This window comes from Melospiza melodia, unplaced genomic scaffold (genome assembly GCF_035770615.1).
Source record: "Melospiza melodia melodia isolate bMelMel2 unplaced genomic scaffold, bMelMel2.pri scaffold_51, whole genome shotgun sequence".
Classification (NCBI taxonomy): domain Eukaryota; kingdom Metazoa; phylum Chordata; class Aves; order Passeriformes; family Passerellidae; genus Melospiza; species Melospiza melodia.
Window position 1 is genome coordinate 2,836,003 of NW_026948797.1, and position 16,562 is coordinate 2,852,564.

General features: G+C 48.0%; 1 protein-coding gene across 1 annotated transcript; it reads right to left on the bottom strand.

Moving 5' to 3' along the window:
• Positions 1-4,222: 4,222 nt before the first annotated feature.
• Positions 4,223-5,155, bottom strand: LOC134413824 (olfactory receptor 14A16-like). The gene has a single exon (XM_063147866.1). The coding sequence runs from the start codon at positions 5,153-5,155 to the stop codon at positions 4,223-4,225; it is 933 nt and encodes a 310-aa protein (XP_063003936.1).
• Between the last annotated feature and the right edge of the window lie 11,407 nt (positions 5,156-16,562).

Consider the following 16,562-nt stretch of genomic DNA (forward strand, 5'->3'; position numbering starts at 1 on the left):
GATGTTCATTTCTGGTCAGCCAAAAAAGCCAGGGGATGGCACAGCTCTATCAAATGCAAAAGTCATCCCTCTGCTGGATATTAAATCCACTTTCCACAGCAGACAATCTCAGAACAATGGAAAACACCTTCTGTGCCCAGCACCGATCCCAAGGTCCCCCCAAACCCTTTCTGCCCCAATTCTGCCCAGCCTTGATCTTTGCACACATGAGTCAGATGCTGAAGTCAGGAGCTCTCTCCATGCCCAGAGGGAGGAAAAGAGAGAAAGGGGATGAAGAGCTCTCCTGTGGAGAGCCAAGGTCCAAGTGCAGCCCCTGCACTGGGAACCACAACCGAGCAGGTTTGTGTCCTTTAGGGTCACGGACTGGTAACACTCAGAGGCACAGAAAGGTTTCTTGCCAACAAACACAAGTTGAACATTTCAACAGTTGAATAACCATCACAGCTCTTCCCTCAGCTCTCTGCAATGTCCCAGCAGCATCTGACATGTCCACCATCCCTAAAGGATTCCTATGCAGGAACAGTTTTAGACATAGATATAAGAAAGGTAATTCTGTGATAAAGACAATTAAGATGTCACCTTATGTGATATTTATTTAAACTTCAGAAAGATTGGGCAACTCCCTGAAGCTCAAAGCATGAAGCCAGTCAGTTGAGAGGCACTTGAATGACCAGAGAGCATCTGGTGGAGGAAATCTGGGACCAATGGAAAGAACAAATATCCAGCTGGTCTAGTGAAGAGATGTCCTTAGACATGGCTATTTCATCAGGAGAGATGGAAGCACTTGATGAAAAAGAGAGAGATTAAATAATAGACTGATTATTGGTGACACAAGTAGATGGGAAGATCAGTATTTCTTCTCCTGCCATCAGTATGCTTCCAGGAAATCCCCGTTTCTGGTGGGAAAACGTTGCCATTCCTTAAGAGCACTCAAATTACTCAGAAAATAAATATTTTCTTGTATAGTATGAAACTAACAGGTATTAACACCTGTGCCCCTTTCCAGGCAGACATCAGTTGCGTGCCCATGAACAGGCAGTGCCACTTGTGCCTTGAGGGGCCCAGCTAGTATTGGATGTCTCCGAAAACACCTGAGGGAGAGCAGAGCACGTTGCAAGCTGCAGGTCCCTGACAGCCCCACAGGGCTCCTGTCCCATCAACATCTGCTCTGCTCCAGTCTGTAACAGGGCCCAGCATGGTGCCGGGATCATCAGAGAGCTGAGGTGTGTGCTGGAATTCAATGCCCTCCCCATCCCACAGCAGCCCTGCATTTCCCTCCTGCAGCCTTGGTCTCCAGCCCAGCCATGGAGGCTCTTTGGGCTCTGGACCGTTCCTGCAGCCCCCAAGGGCCGCTGAGCTCTGCCTTTGGCACAGTCAGGCCTGGCCAGCACAGGCCATGCTCAGCAATGTCTTGTGTGTGCCTGGCCTTGCTGTCAGCCCCGGCAGCGGCTGTGCGGCCCCTTTGTGGCCCTGTGCTGGCCCAGCCATGGTGGCCCAGCCCCTGTGCAGGCCCAGCCCAGGCCCGGAGCATTGCAGCTGGGAATGGCCCCTGTGCTGCGGTGCCCACATCAGCCGTGGGGCTCTGTGCCCCATGGCCTCCCTGCTGGGCAGCCTCTGCCAGCTGCTGCAGAGGCCCTGGCACCTGTGGGTCTGCACAGACAGCCCTGCGCCAGGCTCTGCGGCTTCTGGGCCAGCAGAGAGGCCGACCAGGGCTGGCCATGGCTGGGAACAGGCCCTGAGCCGTGCAGGAGGATGGAGCTGGGCCACAGCCAAACTCAGCCCAGGCCAAAGCTGGGCTCAGCAGCCAGGGCTGCCAACACATGGGCACAGAGGCTGGCGCTGACAAATGTCCTGGGCCTCCTCCCTGCTCTGTCCATGCCTCCAAGGGCACAGAGCAGCCTCCTCTCTGGGCCATTTGCTTGTTTGCAATGCCTTGCACAGGCGCTGGCCCTGCCCCACAAGGCCTGGCCTGAGTCCTGCCCCTGCACTCTCAGCCAGGCTGAGATGGACACTGATGGTTTCTGGGACAGGCTCTCAGAGCCCAGCCCAGCTCCATGCAAGCTCTGCCAGCTGCCCTGAGCTCTGGGCAGCACCAAGGGCCTCTCCCCAGCCCAGCCCAGCCGGCTCTGGCCCCACAGCTCTGCTCAGGCCAGGCTGCTCTGGGCACTGACCCCACAGCCTCAGCCCCTGGCAAGGGCACAGCAGCATCTGCAGCTGCCACAGGACTCAGCCCCAGCCATGGGGGAAGGTGCTTGGCCAAGGCCAAAGGAGGCTCCCTGGCTGCCCTGCTCCCCTCGGGCTGAGGTGCTGAGAGCTCTGCAGCCCCTGCTGCCATCCCATCTGCCCAGGGCAGCCCAAGAGCCCTGGCCTTGGGGCCATCAAGAGCTGCTCCTGCTCCAGGCCCAGGGCCAATCTCAGAGCTGGGGCAGCCACAAAGCTGTGCCCATTTCTGTTCATTGCTGCTCTGATGGGGATGGATCCTCAGCCACTTGGAGGTTGCTGATGAATTTTTTTACTCCAGAGGCCTTTCCTTTCTTGAGCTCATCAGTTCAGGAATTCCGTGACAAACACTCATAAACTTTTTGTTCAAAACACTTTGTTCGCAACAAGAAAAGTCCATGGGAATAATTTAAGTTTTCAGTTCTTATGTGATTTGTTTGGACAGATTTCAGAAGTGTCTTCAAAGTGAATCTGCTATATTGAAAAAAAAAAAAGCAAAGAGAACTATTTTGTCCAGTATTCTTTTCCTGTTTATAGTTTGGTATCACAAATGTCTAATTGATATTGACCCTCAGCTCCCTCTAATGCAGTTTGAATAGATATAAAGATCAAGAACATTCATGGCTGAAAATCAATAACACTTTGTCCTCACCCCTACCCCACTATTTTCCTCACCCAACCCCTGGAAATCCTGTGGATCCGGAATGGGGTAGCCAGCAGGAGCAAGGCAGTGATTCTTCCTCTATGCTCAGCACTGGTTTGGCAGCACCTCAAGGGCTGTGTCCAGTTCTGGGCCTCCTGGAGTGGGCAAGAGGAAGAAATTTGTATCAGGGCAGGCTAAAGAAAGCAAAGGTAAAGGAAAGGAAATGCTTAGGGCTATTTTGGGGTGGCAGCCAGGCAGCCCCGGCTCTGAGCAACAGCGTCTGCAGTGGGACAGGAAACTCCCAGCTGATGGGAACAAGCTTTCTGGCTGACTGCAGAGGCCAGGACAAAATTAAGTGGTTTCCCTGGTGTTCCCCAGCCCATGTTGGCCCCAGGGGCTGATGGCATTTGTGCTCCCTCAGGTTCATGTCCCCACAGAAACAGCATAGGGGTGCTCCTGCCTGCTGTGTGCAATGCAAACAGGCGCTGCTGAGGCAGTGCTGCCGTGTCTGTGCCTGCAAGGATGGGGCACCTGTGTGAGCTGGGGGAGAGGCCAGGGCTGCAGAGGGGGGATGTTGTTGGCAGCTCCATGAGGATGCTCTGGGATGCTGCCCTGGTCTGTGCAGAGCTGCAGAGCACTGGGGATGGATTAGCCCCTGCTCTGCTGCTTCTTCCCATCTCCCCCAGGGCCCTTGCAGAGCCCCAGTCATGCTGTTTGTCCCCAGCCCACCCACAGCCAGCCTGGGGCTGTTCTCGGGGCTTTTCTGTGCTGAGCATTGGCCTGGGTGTGTTCTTGGGAGAGCCTGGGCAAGGAGCCTGGAGTCCCCAGGGCCTGGCCTGAGGCGTCAGTGCTGCCCCAGCCGTGCCCATGGCCTGTCCCTGCTGCAGCCCCGGCACTGCCACCACCAGGACTGTGCCCGGCCCCGAGAGCACTCAGGCCCTGCAGCAACACCAGGGCCAGCAGGGCAGCGGGGCAGGGCCACGGCAGCAGCACTGGCAACACCAAGTGCTGCTGCTGCTGGGCACAGCTGCTGGGCCAGCAATGATCTGCCCCCAGCTCTGCACACAGACATTGCTGCTGCAGCTGCAGAGAAGGCAACAAAAGGGCATCTCTGCAGAAAACTCTGCTGGGAGATCCTTCAGTTCCTTAAAGTCACCGAGAGCACAGCCCCTCGTTGACACAGTCTGTGGCCACAGGGAATGTGGAGAGAAACAAAATGAGAAATTGCACAAACAATGACATTTCTTTGTAGATAATATGAAAAACCAAAAAAAGGGATAAAATACTCCACAACCAAACCAACAAGAAGTATCAAGGATGAGTTTTATTAAAAGTCATTTGCAGAAATTGGCCAGCAGTTTAATGTTTCTGATACCATCCAGTCATCAGTCTCCACACTGCAGCCTTGAGCTCTGCGTTTCTCAGGCTGTAGATGAGGGGGTTCAGGGCTGGAGGCACCATTGAGTACAGAATTGATAGGGCCAGATTCAGGGATGGGGAGAAGATGGAGGGGGACTTCAAGTAGGTAAATATGCCAGTACTGACAAACAGAGAGACTACAGCCAAGTGAGGGAGGCAGGTGGAAAAGGCTTTGTGCCATCCATGCTCAGAAGGGATCCTCAGCACAGCCCTGAAGATCTGCACATAGGAGAAAACAATGTACACAAAACAACCAAAACCTAAACAGGCACTGACAGCAATGAGCCCAAGTTCCCTAATGTAGGAATTTGAGCAGGAGAGCTTGAGGATCTGTGGGATTTCACAGAAGAACTGGCCCAGGGCATTGCCATGGCACAGGGGCAGGGAAAATGTATTGGCTGTGTGCATGACATCATTGAGAAAGGCACTGGCCCAGGCAGCTGCTGCCATGTGGGCACAAGCTCTGCTGCCCAGGAGGGTCCCATAGTGCAGGGGTTTGCAGATGGACATGTAGCGGTCATAGCACATGATGGTCAGGAGGGAAAACTCTGCTGAAATAAAGAAGAGAAAGAAAAAGAGCTGAGCAGTACATCCTGAGTAGGAGATGTCCCTGGTGTCCCAGAGGGAATTGTACATGGCTTTGGGGACAGTGGTGCAGATGGAGTCCAGGTCGCTGAGGGCCAGGTTGAGCAGGAAGAAGAACATGGGCGTGTGCAGGTGGTGGCCGCAGGCTACGGCACTGATGATGAGGCCATTGACCAGGAGGGCAGCCAGGGAGATGCCCAGCAAGAGGCAGAAGTGCAGGAGCTGCAGCTGCCGGGTGTCTGCCAATGCCAGCAGGAGGAAGTACCTGATGGAGCTGCTGTTGGACATTTGACCTGTCTTGGTATCGCAATCTGTAAAGAAATTAATCATAAAATATTTTTGTTTGAGATGACTTTAAATATCCCACCACAGCCTGGGGGCACTTTTCCCCTACTCCCTGCCCAGGGCTCTGCTGCCTGGAGCTGTCCCTGTCAGCAGCTGCTTCCCTGTGCCCAGGGCTGGGCCCTGCCAGTGCTGCCAGAGCCCAGCCCAACCCAGGGGGCTCAGCTCTGCCCTTCAGACCCCTCCCAACACTGGCACTGCCCAGGGGCAGCTATGGCTCCACAGGCTCTGATGGCAACATCAAAGCAACCCTGAGGAGGCTGGAAAAGTGACAATGATTCTGCCTGGGATGGGCGCTGTGCTGATTTCTGTCACTGCCTGATTTGTTTAGATCAGAAATATTTTTTTTTTATTTGCCTCAAGCTGAACTGAAATGAATATCTATGGTCAATTTCCCATTCAGGTAACCCACAACAATAGATTAAAAAAGCAGGACTTCCCCTTTCCTGCAGCCCCTGCCTTGCTGTGCTCCCTGTATAATCTTCTTGGAAATGTTCTGCAGTTAAATGCCATGCTGGGAGCAGTCCTGAACAATGCAGCATCCTCCCCTCACAAGGAGAACACTTCCAAGCCTTACCAGCTGTCTCCTCCCACCCAGATCTTGTCCCCCAGTGCTGGGAGCAGCTGCCAGAGCTGGCTGAGAGCTGTCCCTGGCAGGCAGCAGAGTCCCTGCCCCAGCACAGCACCCTGGGCTGCAGGACCCTGCTCTGCAGGACAGCCCTGGGCACCCCTGGCTGCTCTGCCCAAGCGACAATCAGAGAATGTACTCACAGGGTCTGTAGACATTGGGATGTTCCAGCTTTAGGAGATGGCTCCAGGAGCTGCAGCTGCATTGTCCTGCAGCCAGAGGTTCCTGTGCCAAGGGCTGGCAGTGATTCTGCCCCAGGCACTTCTCAGCACCTTCCCAGCCCTGACTGATTGAAGCTCTCTGTGCCTCTCTGCTGTGCCCGGGGTGGCTGCAGGCAGTGCCCCAGCCCTACTGGGCTGGCAGAAGAGCTTCTCATCAAGAGAAATGTGCTTTTGAAGCTCTTCTTGCTTACCAGGAGCTGCCTCTGTGCCAGGACCCAGGCCAGCTCAACAGCACAGACACAGCACAAGGACATTAATGAGCCTCTGGGGCTTTGTGCTCAGGCTCTGAACATCAGTCCCTGAGAGGGAGCTGAAGAAACCTCTCCAGAGCTCCAAGTCAGAATCCAACTCCAAAGTTTCTTGGACTTTTAATGGGTCCCACTGAGGGACACGACTGAGAAAGTGTCCCCAGGCCCCAGGCAGAGCAGAGAACTGGAGGGGCTGATGACAGGTGGGGACAAAGAGAAGCCAAGTTTTTGTGCCCTGGGGCGCAGCAGGGTCTGTGCCACCAAGGGCTGTGAGGAGACACCTTGTCCTGACGCACTGGGGCCTCCTGGCACAGCCCCAGCCAGGCTGGGCGCTGTCAGCCCCTTGTCCTGCCCTCAGAATCCCCCCCTAGCCCACATCCCAATGGCCTCAAGTATCTGCTGGAAGGAGTCGCTGGGGAGCCTTTGCAGGAATTGCTCTGGGGTCTCCTTAATGCTCCCATGGACCGCAGGTTTTTCAAAGGACTTTGGGCTTGGCTTTTGCCTTGGAGTCTCTAATCATGGACTCCAATTATCTGCTGCAATTAATCCCTGGAGAGGCTTTGTCAGTAGCAACACTCAGTGGGGCTCCTTAGTACTTCAGGGTACTTCAGTTATTTAAGCTACTTGGTGTTTCCCTTTTGATACAGACTCTATGAAAAATATTGTGCAGTCCCTGCCTCCAATATCTCCTTTAATTAGTCCCTGGAGAGCCTTTATCAGTAATGACACACAGTGGGCCATTTATGCTTCCAGGTACTTCAGCTATTTTAAGGTATTTGGTGTTGCTTTTTATATACAGACTCTACGAGAGGTTTGTGCAATCATGGCCCCAGTTATCTGCTTTAATGAGTCCCCTGAGAGCTCTGTACTGACACTCAGTTGGGTTCATTAATGCTTTCAGATACTCAAGGTTTTTAAGGTACTTTGGATTTTCCTTTGCACTCCGAATCTCTGAGAGGTGTTTTTTCCAATTCTGGCCTTCAGTTCTCTCCTCCAAGGAGTCCATGAGGAGCCTGTGTTGGTGATGGACCTCAGTGAAACCCATTCATGCTTTGAGACACTTTGGTGTTTTCTTCTGACTTTGACTCTTGGAAAGGTTTGTGCAATATCCTCTTAGGCCCTGAGGTTCAAGTGCTTAGCTCCAAATGCACCACAGGGCTCATTAGGATCAAGCAAGTCCTGACAAACCGTGGTTCTGCCTTGATTTCCCTCTTCTCTTATGCAGTTCATCAGGCAGATTTCCTTTTACAGTTGTGGAGAAATATTTCAAAGAGCTTTTAAGTAATATGTAATCCTATTTTAAAGAGTGTATTTTATTACTGTTTACTTTGGACAAGAGCTGATTGGAGCATTAAGTGATTTATATTGATGTACGGGTGCTCCGCAGGAGGTCTGGCCAGGTCAGTGAAGTTGTACCTTGGAGCTCACCTAGTGTGGACAACCTTGCCTCACATTCCCCAACCTCATGTGAGAAACCATTTTCATTTTCAAAAATTTAAATTATTAAGATCTTTTCAAAATACAACAGAAGACTTAATAAAGAAAATGACACAGTGTCGGGAGCAAAGGATTCCGTCACCATGTGCTTATCTACAAAATAGATGATCTGTCTTTTATACCTCTAGCCCCTCACAAAGTCTTGTCAATTGACTCCTTGTTCACTGTCCAGTGGTGGAGATCACTGTCTTATACCTTGATTGGAGATCAGGTGCCGCCATAGTAACAAGCCAACCCTCCCAAATGCCCCGACTATTGAGGCCATCCTGTGATAACAATGCAAGGGGGAGGAGAAAGATAACTACACATCTAGAAAACTTCTCTTAACATATATTTAATATTCACTCCTTAACTGTGAGAGTCAACCATAGAATTACTCATCTATAACAACCCCCCCTTTTCTTTTTCTATAAGTAATTTTGCTCGAAAAATTAAGTAAAAAAAATTCTCTCTCTCTTGAATGAGTCATACCAGCATCTGTTGATGTGGGCAAGGACAGTGGCAACAGCAGAAAAAATCTCGGGTTTTCCTTAGACACACTTATTTGGAATGGACAAAAGGGCATCACAGAGATCCAGTATGGCTTTGACTCCCACCTACCGTGCCTATGTGGCTGCTACCCATAGTCAGTGTATCTTAGGGGTGAGTACAGAGGCCAACTCGGTCCTGCCCTCCAGTCCCTGTTGAATTAAAAGACAACTGAGCAGTGACAGAGGTCTGGTATGGCCTTTTGTCCCCACCTTACCATGCCAACAGGGTTTCTACCCACAGCAGGGCTATGGAGCCTTCTTGGTAGTGAACAAAGGGGCCAACCACATCTTGCCCTCTATTCCTTGTCTTACTTCTTAAGGATGCTGCCTCATTACCTTTTACAGTCCCTTGTGTACTTCTCCTCAACAGATGCTGGTAATTCTCACCAACTAAAACAGGAAGACCGTTCTCGAGCTGGTTGGTGGAAGCTTGACTCTACTTTTTGGTTGTCTTGGTGTTTTCCTGCTTGTCTTTCAGTCTCTGCTTGAGAGTCAGTCTTCTTTCACCCAGCTTGAGTGTTATAGTCCACTCTTTGGGTTCTTGTACTGGGCCTTTGACTCTGTTGGCATGACTCCATCCCCACTCTGCAGGTCGCTCAGCTGATTCGGTGGTGAGAAGGACCTGAAAGGGACCTTCCCACTGAGGAGTTAGAGGCTGATCTCTCCATGACTTAATCATCACCCAATTCCCAGGATTAATATTATGGATTCTGAAATCCAGGGTGGTAGTTTGAGGAATTGCCCCTTTATGCCTTAGACCTTCTAAGGTTTGTGCTATGGGCATAACTTATTTCTTGGCATTGGCTTCCCCTTCCTCATTGGTGGCAACCTTCTGGGGTGAGGTCAGGAAGGGTAACCCAAACATCATTTCATAGGGTGACACCCCCCACATCTGACTGGGATTGGGTTCTAATTCTTAATATGGCCAAAGGGAGACATTTTATCCATGACATTTGGGTTTCAATCATTAGCTTGACTAGAGCTCTTTTAAGAATTTGATTCATTCTCTCTACCAACCAGAACTCTTTGGATACCATGGAGTGTATAATTCCCATTTTATTTCCAGGGCCTGAACAACTTTCTGCAATATCTTCTATGTGAAATGAGTTTCCCTGTCTGAATCAATCCTTTTTGCCATCCCATATTGGGGAATGATTGATTCTAGAAATGTTTTACTCACAACACTGGCACTGGCTTTCACAGTGGGTACCACCTCTACCCAATGAGTCACGTGATCTACTACCACTGGCAAAAATTTCCACCATTGTACCTGGGGAAGCTTGGTAAAGTCAGCCTGGATGTTTTGGAAGGGCTGTAAGGCTAGTTCTCGCCCTCCTCTGGGTGTTTTCCTCATGATTTTCTTATTCACTTGTTGACATATCACACACCGTTCAGTTACTTGCTTAGTTATTCTGAAAATTCCTATGCAGCCCAAATCCCTTAGAAATTGATCACTTAGCACTTGTGTACCCCAATGTGTTGTTCCTTGTATGCCTTCTAACATTTTCCTGGCAAGGGGTTTATTCAATACGTGCCTCCCACCTGCTCATCTTCACTTCCCTTTGTTTTCTTTCTTGACTCCTATTTCAATGAGTTCTTCCTCTTCTGTCCTACTGAATATGGGGACTTTTTGCATTTCTTTTATGGGTGTTAATACCATTATTAGTTTATCTGTTTCTGATTCAGTTGCATTTTTAGCTTCTAAATCAGCTACCTTGTTCCCTCGTGCCTCCTGAGTTGCCTCTTTTTGATGCCCTTTAACATAGACCACTGCTACTTCTTCTGGCAATTGTAAGGTTTCTAACTCTTCTAAGACAAAAGTTTCGTGAATCAGTCCCTTTCCTCTTGAATTTAATAGCCCCCTCTCTTCCCAAATTTTTCCAAAGTTATGCACTATTCCAAAAGTGTATTTTGAGTCCTGTATATATTGTTCCCCTTTTCCATGCTAATGTTTCCAGACTTCGTTTTAGGGCACACAACTCACACACTTGTGCTGACCAGTTGGAAGGTAACTTTCTCTTTTCTATGGCCTCTAACCCTTCATGTACTATAGCATACCCCAATACTCTGTGCCCCTTTATTACCCATGAAGATCCATCGAGGTACAATCATTTTCCACCTTGTAGTGTTTGATCTGTTACGTCCTCTCTTACTCTAGTTTGATAGTTTATAGCCTCTAGGCAATTATGTATTAGTTTCTCATCTGTTTCTCCATCCAAAAACTGGGCAAGGTTGAGTTGGTTACTCATTATTAGCTCTATACCATTATCTATTACGATGTCTTCATACTTTAGCCTTCAGGAATCAGTGAGCCATTTCTCAGCCTTTTGGCTCAGGATACTCCTTACTGATTTTGCGATATATATATCTTCAATTTTCCCCCAAAAGGTTAATTTTTTGCTTTCTGCTACGAGTATGGCAGTAACTGCCACAGCCTGAATGCAAGTTGGCCATCTCTGGCTGACAGGGTCTATAATTTTGATAAAATGGCCACTGGTTGTCTGGATCCTACCCAGTCCTGGGCTATTACTCCACGTGCTACCCCTTTTTCCATATCCACAAACAGATAGAAGGCAGGAAGACTCAGTGCTGGTGAACTGACAGTGTTTTTCTTTAAAGCTTCAAACTTTTGTTCGTCATCTTTTCCCCACCTAATCTCTTCTTCCACTAACTTTTCATACAAGAACTGGATGGCCAGTGTGCATCCTTCAATCCATAGCCTACAATATCCCAACAAGCCTAGAAACCTTCTGACTTCTCTCTTTGTTTTTGGCAGTGGGAGTGAAACTAACCCCATAATTCTCTCAGGGTTCAGCCACCAGCTCCCTTGACAAATCACATGTCCTAGGGAATTTTACTTCCCTCTCTACAAATTTGAGTTTCCCTTTTGATACCAAAAGTCCTTGGTCCCTCAGAAAATTTAACAACACTATGGTGGATTCCCAAACTTCTTTTTCTTCCTGTCCTGTGAAAAGGAAATAATTTACATAGTGGATGAGCTTTATCTCAGGTTTGATGGAGAAGAATTGTGTTACTTCTAGGGCTTGACCAAAGAGGTTTGGAGATTTGGAAAACCCTTGGGGTAATCTAGTCCACCAAAACTGTTTCTTACTCCCAGAATCAGGGTCCTCCCATTCAAAAGCAAATATAGCCCTGCTTTTCTTTGCCAGTAGACCTGCCCAAAAACCATCTTTTAGGTCTATGACACTAAACCACTGGTGTGCTGGGGGGATATTACTCAGTAGTGTAGAGGGGTTAGGCACTACTGGGTACTGATTCACTGTTTTGTTGTTCACGTCTCTCAAATCTTGAACAAGTCTGTAAGTCCCATCTGACTTCTTTACTGGTAATATGGGTGTATTATGGGGGGACATACATGGTTCTAAGGTCTCATCCTCAAGTAGATCCTGGATCAGTGGCTGCAGTCTTCATCTCCCTTCCAGGGAGAGTGGGTATTGTCATACACAGACAGGATAGCTGTCATCAATTCATTTTATTACTGTAGGTTTCACGTTCAATTTGCCTCAATTTTTTTAGTTTTGCCCACACCATCTCATGAATTTTGCCCTCGTCTTCTTCCCTTATTTGAGAAGTTTAACTAACATTTTTCCTTCCTCTGGGAGTATTAAAATGCTTAGCTGCACTTGTAAATCTCACCCTAATAGATTGCATCTTGCTTCTGGAACTAATAGAACATTCCCAATTCCTATTTTATTTGTTCCTTCAAACTTTATTTGCATTATAACTGAGACTTTGAACCCTCCTTTAGCGCCTACTACTTGCACAGTATCTTGATCCTTTTTGCACCCCTTTGGGATTCTACAAACACAAGTTCTTTCAGCCCCTGTGTCTACTAAGAATTCAAATTCTACCTCCTGGGGATCTATTTTTAAAGTTATCAAGGGCTCCTGATGGTACCCAGGAGGTAGAGCCCCTGACACCCCTAGTCTTCCATTTCTCCTTTTTGCTCAGTCTCATACATCCTCAGCTCCTTTTCCTTCTGGGGGCAATTCTTTCTGATATGCCCACTCTCTTTACAGTAAAGGCAAACTGGTCATAGTTTCCCCTGTTTCCCAAACTCTCCTTTTTATGCCCTGTCCCAAGGAGCTGAATCTCCCCTCCATCTATCTTCCTGCACTTGGAATCCTCCTCCCTTACCTGGGTTGTTCTTTAAATGCTGGTTTCCTTCCCTAATGGCAGTTACCACTACTTTGGTTTTTGTCTTGGTCTTCTCTTAGTCCCTCTTTACATAAACTTTCTGTGCTTCCCTTAACAGATCCTCTAACCTGCTTTCTTGCCAACCATCTAACTTTCCTAACTTTCTCCATATATCTGGCAAGGCTTGAGTGACAAAATTTATCTTTAGTTAGACCTGTGTGGCCACTGTATCAGGGTCAACCCCTGAATATTTCCTCATATTCCTTCTCAGTCTTTCTAGCCAATCTGTTGGGGTTTCTTCCTTCCTTTGCTGCTCATCAAAAGCTTTATGAGCATTTTAATTACATGGAGATGCCTCTTTGATACCTCTTATAATCAATGTTCCATATTCCTCCATGTCTTGCCTCCCCCCAGTGTTGTTGTGGTCGCTGGTGGGGTGCACTGTGGGCATTTTCAGATCTCCAGGAGATCCTTGCACACACTCCCTTTCCCATATCCATATCTCAGCCACTCAGATCATCTGTGTTTCTTCTGGTATGAATAGCATGGTCATGATTGATTGCATCTCTTCCCATGTATAAATATTGGGCCCCAGAAACTGGTCTAACTGTTCCACTAATCCAGTGAGGTCCTCTAGTAATCCTTTCAATTATTTCTTGAACATTCTCACATCAGAAGAACTGAGAGGCATGGTTACAAATCTAATTCCTCCCTGCACCCCACACAGGGGTATTTCCCTCAGGGGATATAATCCGGCTGCTTGGTTCCCATCCCCTGATCTGCTTTCCTGTCTTTGTTCTACTCTGCTCCTGGTGTTCTGGCTAGGCCCATCAGGGGGTAGGGGAGGTGCATCTGAGGCTATTGGAGGTGGAGGTGGTAAGTGTTCTAATGGGTCCCATTCTTTATTTTCTGATAGCTTAAACATGCTCACCCTTGAGAGTGAACTCTCCCTCCCACAGCAGGCAGCATAGTCACTCTCTTCCTGATTGAATGGTTTCTTAGCTGAGACGAAGTGGAGATCCATTCTGAATTAAGTGAAGTGCCGAGAAGAAGTGAGAGGTCTGTAGGGCCAAAAGCTGAAAGAAAAGCCGCATTCCAGAGACAGCAAAGAAACAGAGAAAAGAAAACAGAAATTACCGCAAAGTCGATCTGCCCCAGACCTAAGAATTCCTCTGATAAAGAAGAACTAGTGCTAAATGTCACGCAGAATGAATATGTATGAACTTATTGTGAAACTGTATGCATATGCATTCGGGAGAGAGATAAAAGAAGACCCGAGGTCTTCAGAAGTACGCTTACCTATTAGAGAAGCTTGCGTCCAGCACGTGTCGTAATAAAGCATACCGAACTTTACAACTTTTACGAAGTTGTGAAGTTTCTTCTTTTCTCCGCAAAACATTCTTGGCGAGCCAGCCAGGAGAAGGAGATACTTTTTGTCTCCATCTCTGTCCCCGCAGGGGCAGGGAGGGGACCGACGGACTCCTAGGCGCGCCCCAAGATTTTCCTGGTGGGGCTCCGCTCATCTCGGCTTGCCTCCTGCTGAGACAGACAAGGACCTGCTGGCCTGCGGAGGAAGATACAGTATGTACTGAGGGGCCCCCGGGGGGAGGAAGAAGAGCAAGAGAGTAAATCACCCAGAGACCCAGAGACATCTGGGATCAGCTAATAGAGCAGCTGAGTTCAGCTGATAGAGCAGCTGAAAACTGTATTAGAAACGAAGTTCATCAATTCTAATAGAGCAGAACCACTAGCAGCTCTGGGGGTGAGCTGAGTGAACCCGTGTATGCGTGTATTAGGGTCCATTGTTCTGATAGAGCAGAGCTAGACCCGCGTATGTTTTCTTTGCCTGTGTGTGTGAGTGGTGTCCAGACACTGTGTGGCTGTATGTTGCATTGTGTGATCAGCGCGCTGTGTTTGTAATCGTGCAAGTGTATAAAGTGTATGTTGTATAAAAGAGAGCAGATCCATAGTGCTCTACTGTGCGGGGGGGGAGTCCTACCCGCCGCCAAAAAGGCAGAGTAAGTGCCGGCCGAAGCAGGCTGCGCGGGGGGGGAAGTCCTACCCGTCGCTGGAGGGGCTGAGTAAACATCGGCCGGAGCAGGCTGTGGGGGCAGGGAGCGCCCGACAGAGAAAACAGAGGAAAACAGAGTAAACTGTAGAAAAGTGTGAGTGAGAACGGTTGTTGAATAAAAGTAGTAAATTGTGGTGTAGGTTGTGTACACTCTCACCGTGGCTAGACGAACCCGAGGAGTTCCTCTGCCTCAGTAGTTTAGACTCGACCCTTAAGAGTTTGTGAATCCGGTGAATTATTAGATAGATAGGAGAGACGAACGAGTTCATTTAGAAGAGCTCTACCAGACTTCAGCTAACACTCTCGTAAGTCTAGACTGAGAACAGCTTGCCGTAGAAGATTTAGAGCGAGAAATTTCCAGTAGCCTTTGGTGCATCAAGGGGCTGGCACGCTGCGTGAGTATTATTAGAGTACATAGTTTGTAAAAAACGCTAGTATTGCTGTTCCAGCAGGCGACGGGGCACTTGCCCCAAGTGTAAGTTAGAGGTTTCTCATCGAACTGATTCAGAGTCTAAGATCTTAAAGCTTTTGTGTAGAAAATCGCATCTAGTACCTGCCACTTGGAGTGTGTGGGAAGAAGACTGAGAAGCTACTGTGAAGTCCTGTGAAAAGAAATTTAAGTAGAAGCGAGATAGGGCAAGAAAGAAATAATAGGAACCAACCAGAGCAAGGAAGTTCTACGAGCTAACCCCTTAGAGTGCATCTTAGCCCACTAGAAAAAAATCACTAGCCGGAGAGGCTCTGAGAATAAAAAAGATTTAATCCAGTATTGCACACGCTGGTGGCCCTTGTACAAGTTAGGAGACAGAGCAAGGTGGCCACCCACTGGAACCCTAGACTATAATACTTTACTGCAGTTAATGTTGTTTTTAAGATGAGAAGGTAAATGAGATGAGGTTTCATATGCTGATATGTTTTTTGTTTTAAGGAATCACCAAGAGTAGCAAAAAGACTGTGAGATTAAATCACCCTCAGACCCACTGGTCTTGGCCCTCGAAAAAGATAACAAGGCAAAGAGAGAGCAAATCAAACGCTGTTGTTCAGCATGCAGTATAGGACAACGGTGTATGAGATCGGATAAAGTCTATCATTCTGAAGAGCAAGAACGAGACTCATTTGAGTGAGTGAAAAGTCCTCCAACTCCTCCCCGGGAGGGGGGAGGCAGAAGAAGTTGAGGCTGAAACCGAAGATGAGGAAGAAGAGAACTTCCCCAAAAAGGAGGAGGACTGCAAAGAATTATCGTGTTGACCCGATACTCACTGCCAAATGCTTACGATATGTTATCAAACAACACAATCCAGACTGAGCTGACATCCAGGTTCTACTACATGCTTTCACTGAGACTAAGAAACAGCTGATCTTAAAAACAACAGAGAATTTGGCAAAAGATTACTGTAAGGCCACACAGCTAAATGTAAAAGAACATTTCCCCCTCCAAGATCCAAAATGAGATCCTAATGTGTCAGCATAAGTAAAGAAATTAACAGAGTATCAAGAGTAAATAGCAACAAGGGTAGAAAGAGCTATTCCAAAAACCATAAACTAGTCTGCCTTATATTCCCTTAAGCAGGGGCCTTCTAAGACTCCATCTAAATTCCTAGAGCGTTTGAGAGATGCTATGCGTCGTCATACATCATTAGATCCAGAGTCTGAAATAGAGATAAATCAACTAGTTAATTCATTTTTAGAGCAATCTGCTAGAAATATCAGACGTAAACTTCAGAAAATTCAGAGACCAAATGAGAAGAATCTCAAAGCCTTGTTAGAAGAAGCCTAAAGAGTATTTAGTAACCAAAAAGAAAAATATAAACAAAGAATGAAAAAGTTAGTGGCAGTAGTACAAGAAGAAAAGCAGAAGAAATACAACCAAAGACCGCCGAGACAGAAACCACCTCGGCTAGACAAGAACCAGTGTGCAATCTGCAAAAGAATTAGTCACTAGAAAGACCAATGCCCAGAACGAAGAAAGAGTAACCAGCAGATGGCTGCACGCGTACAAG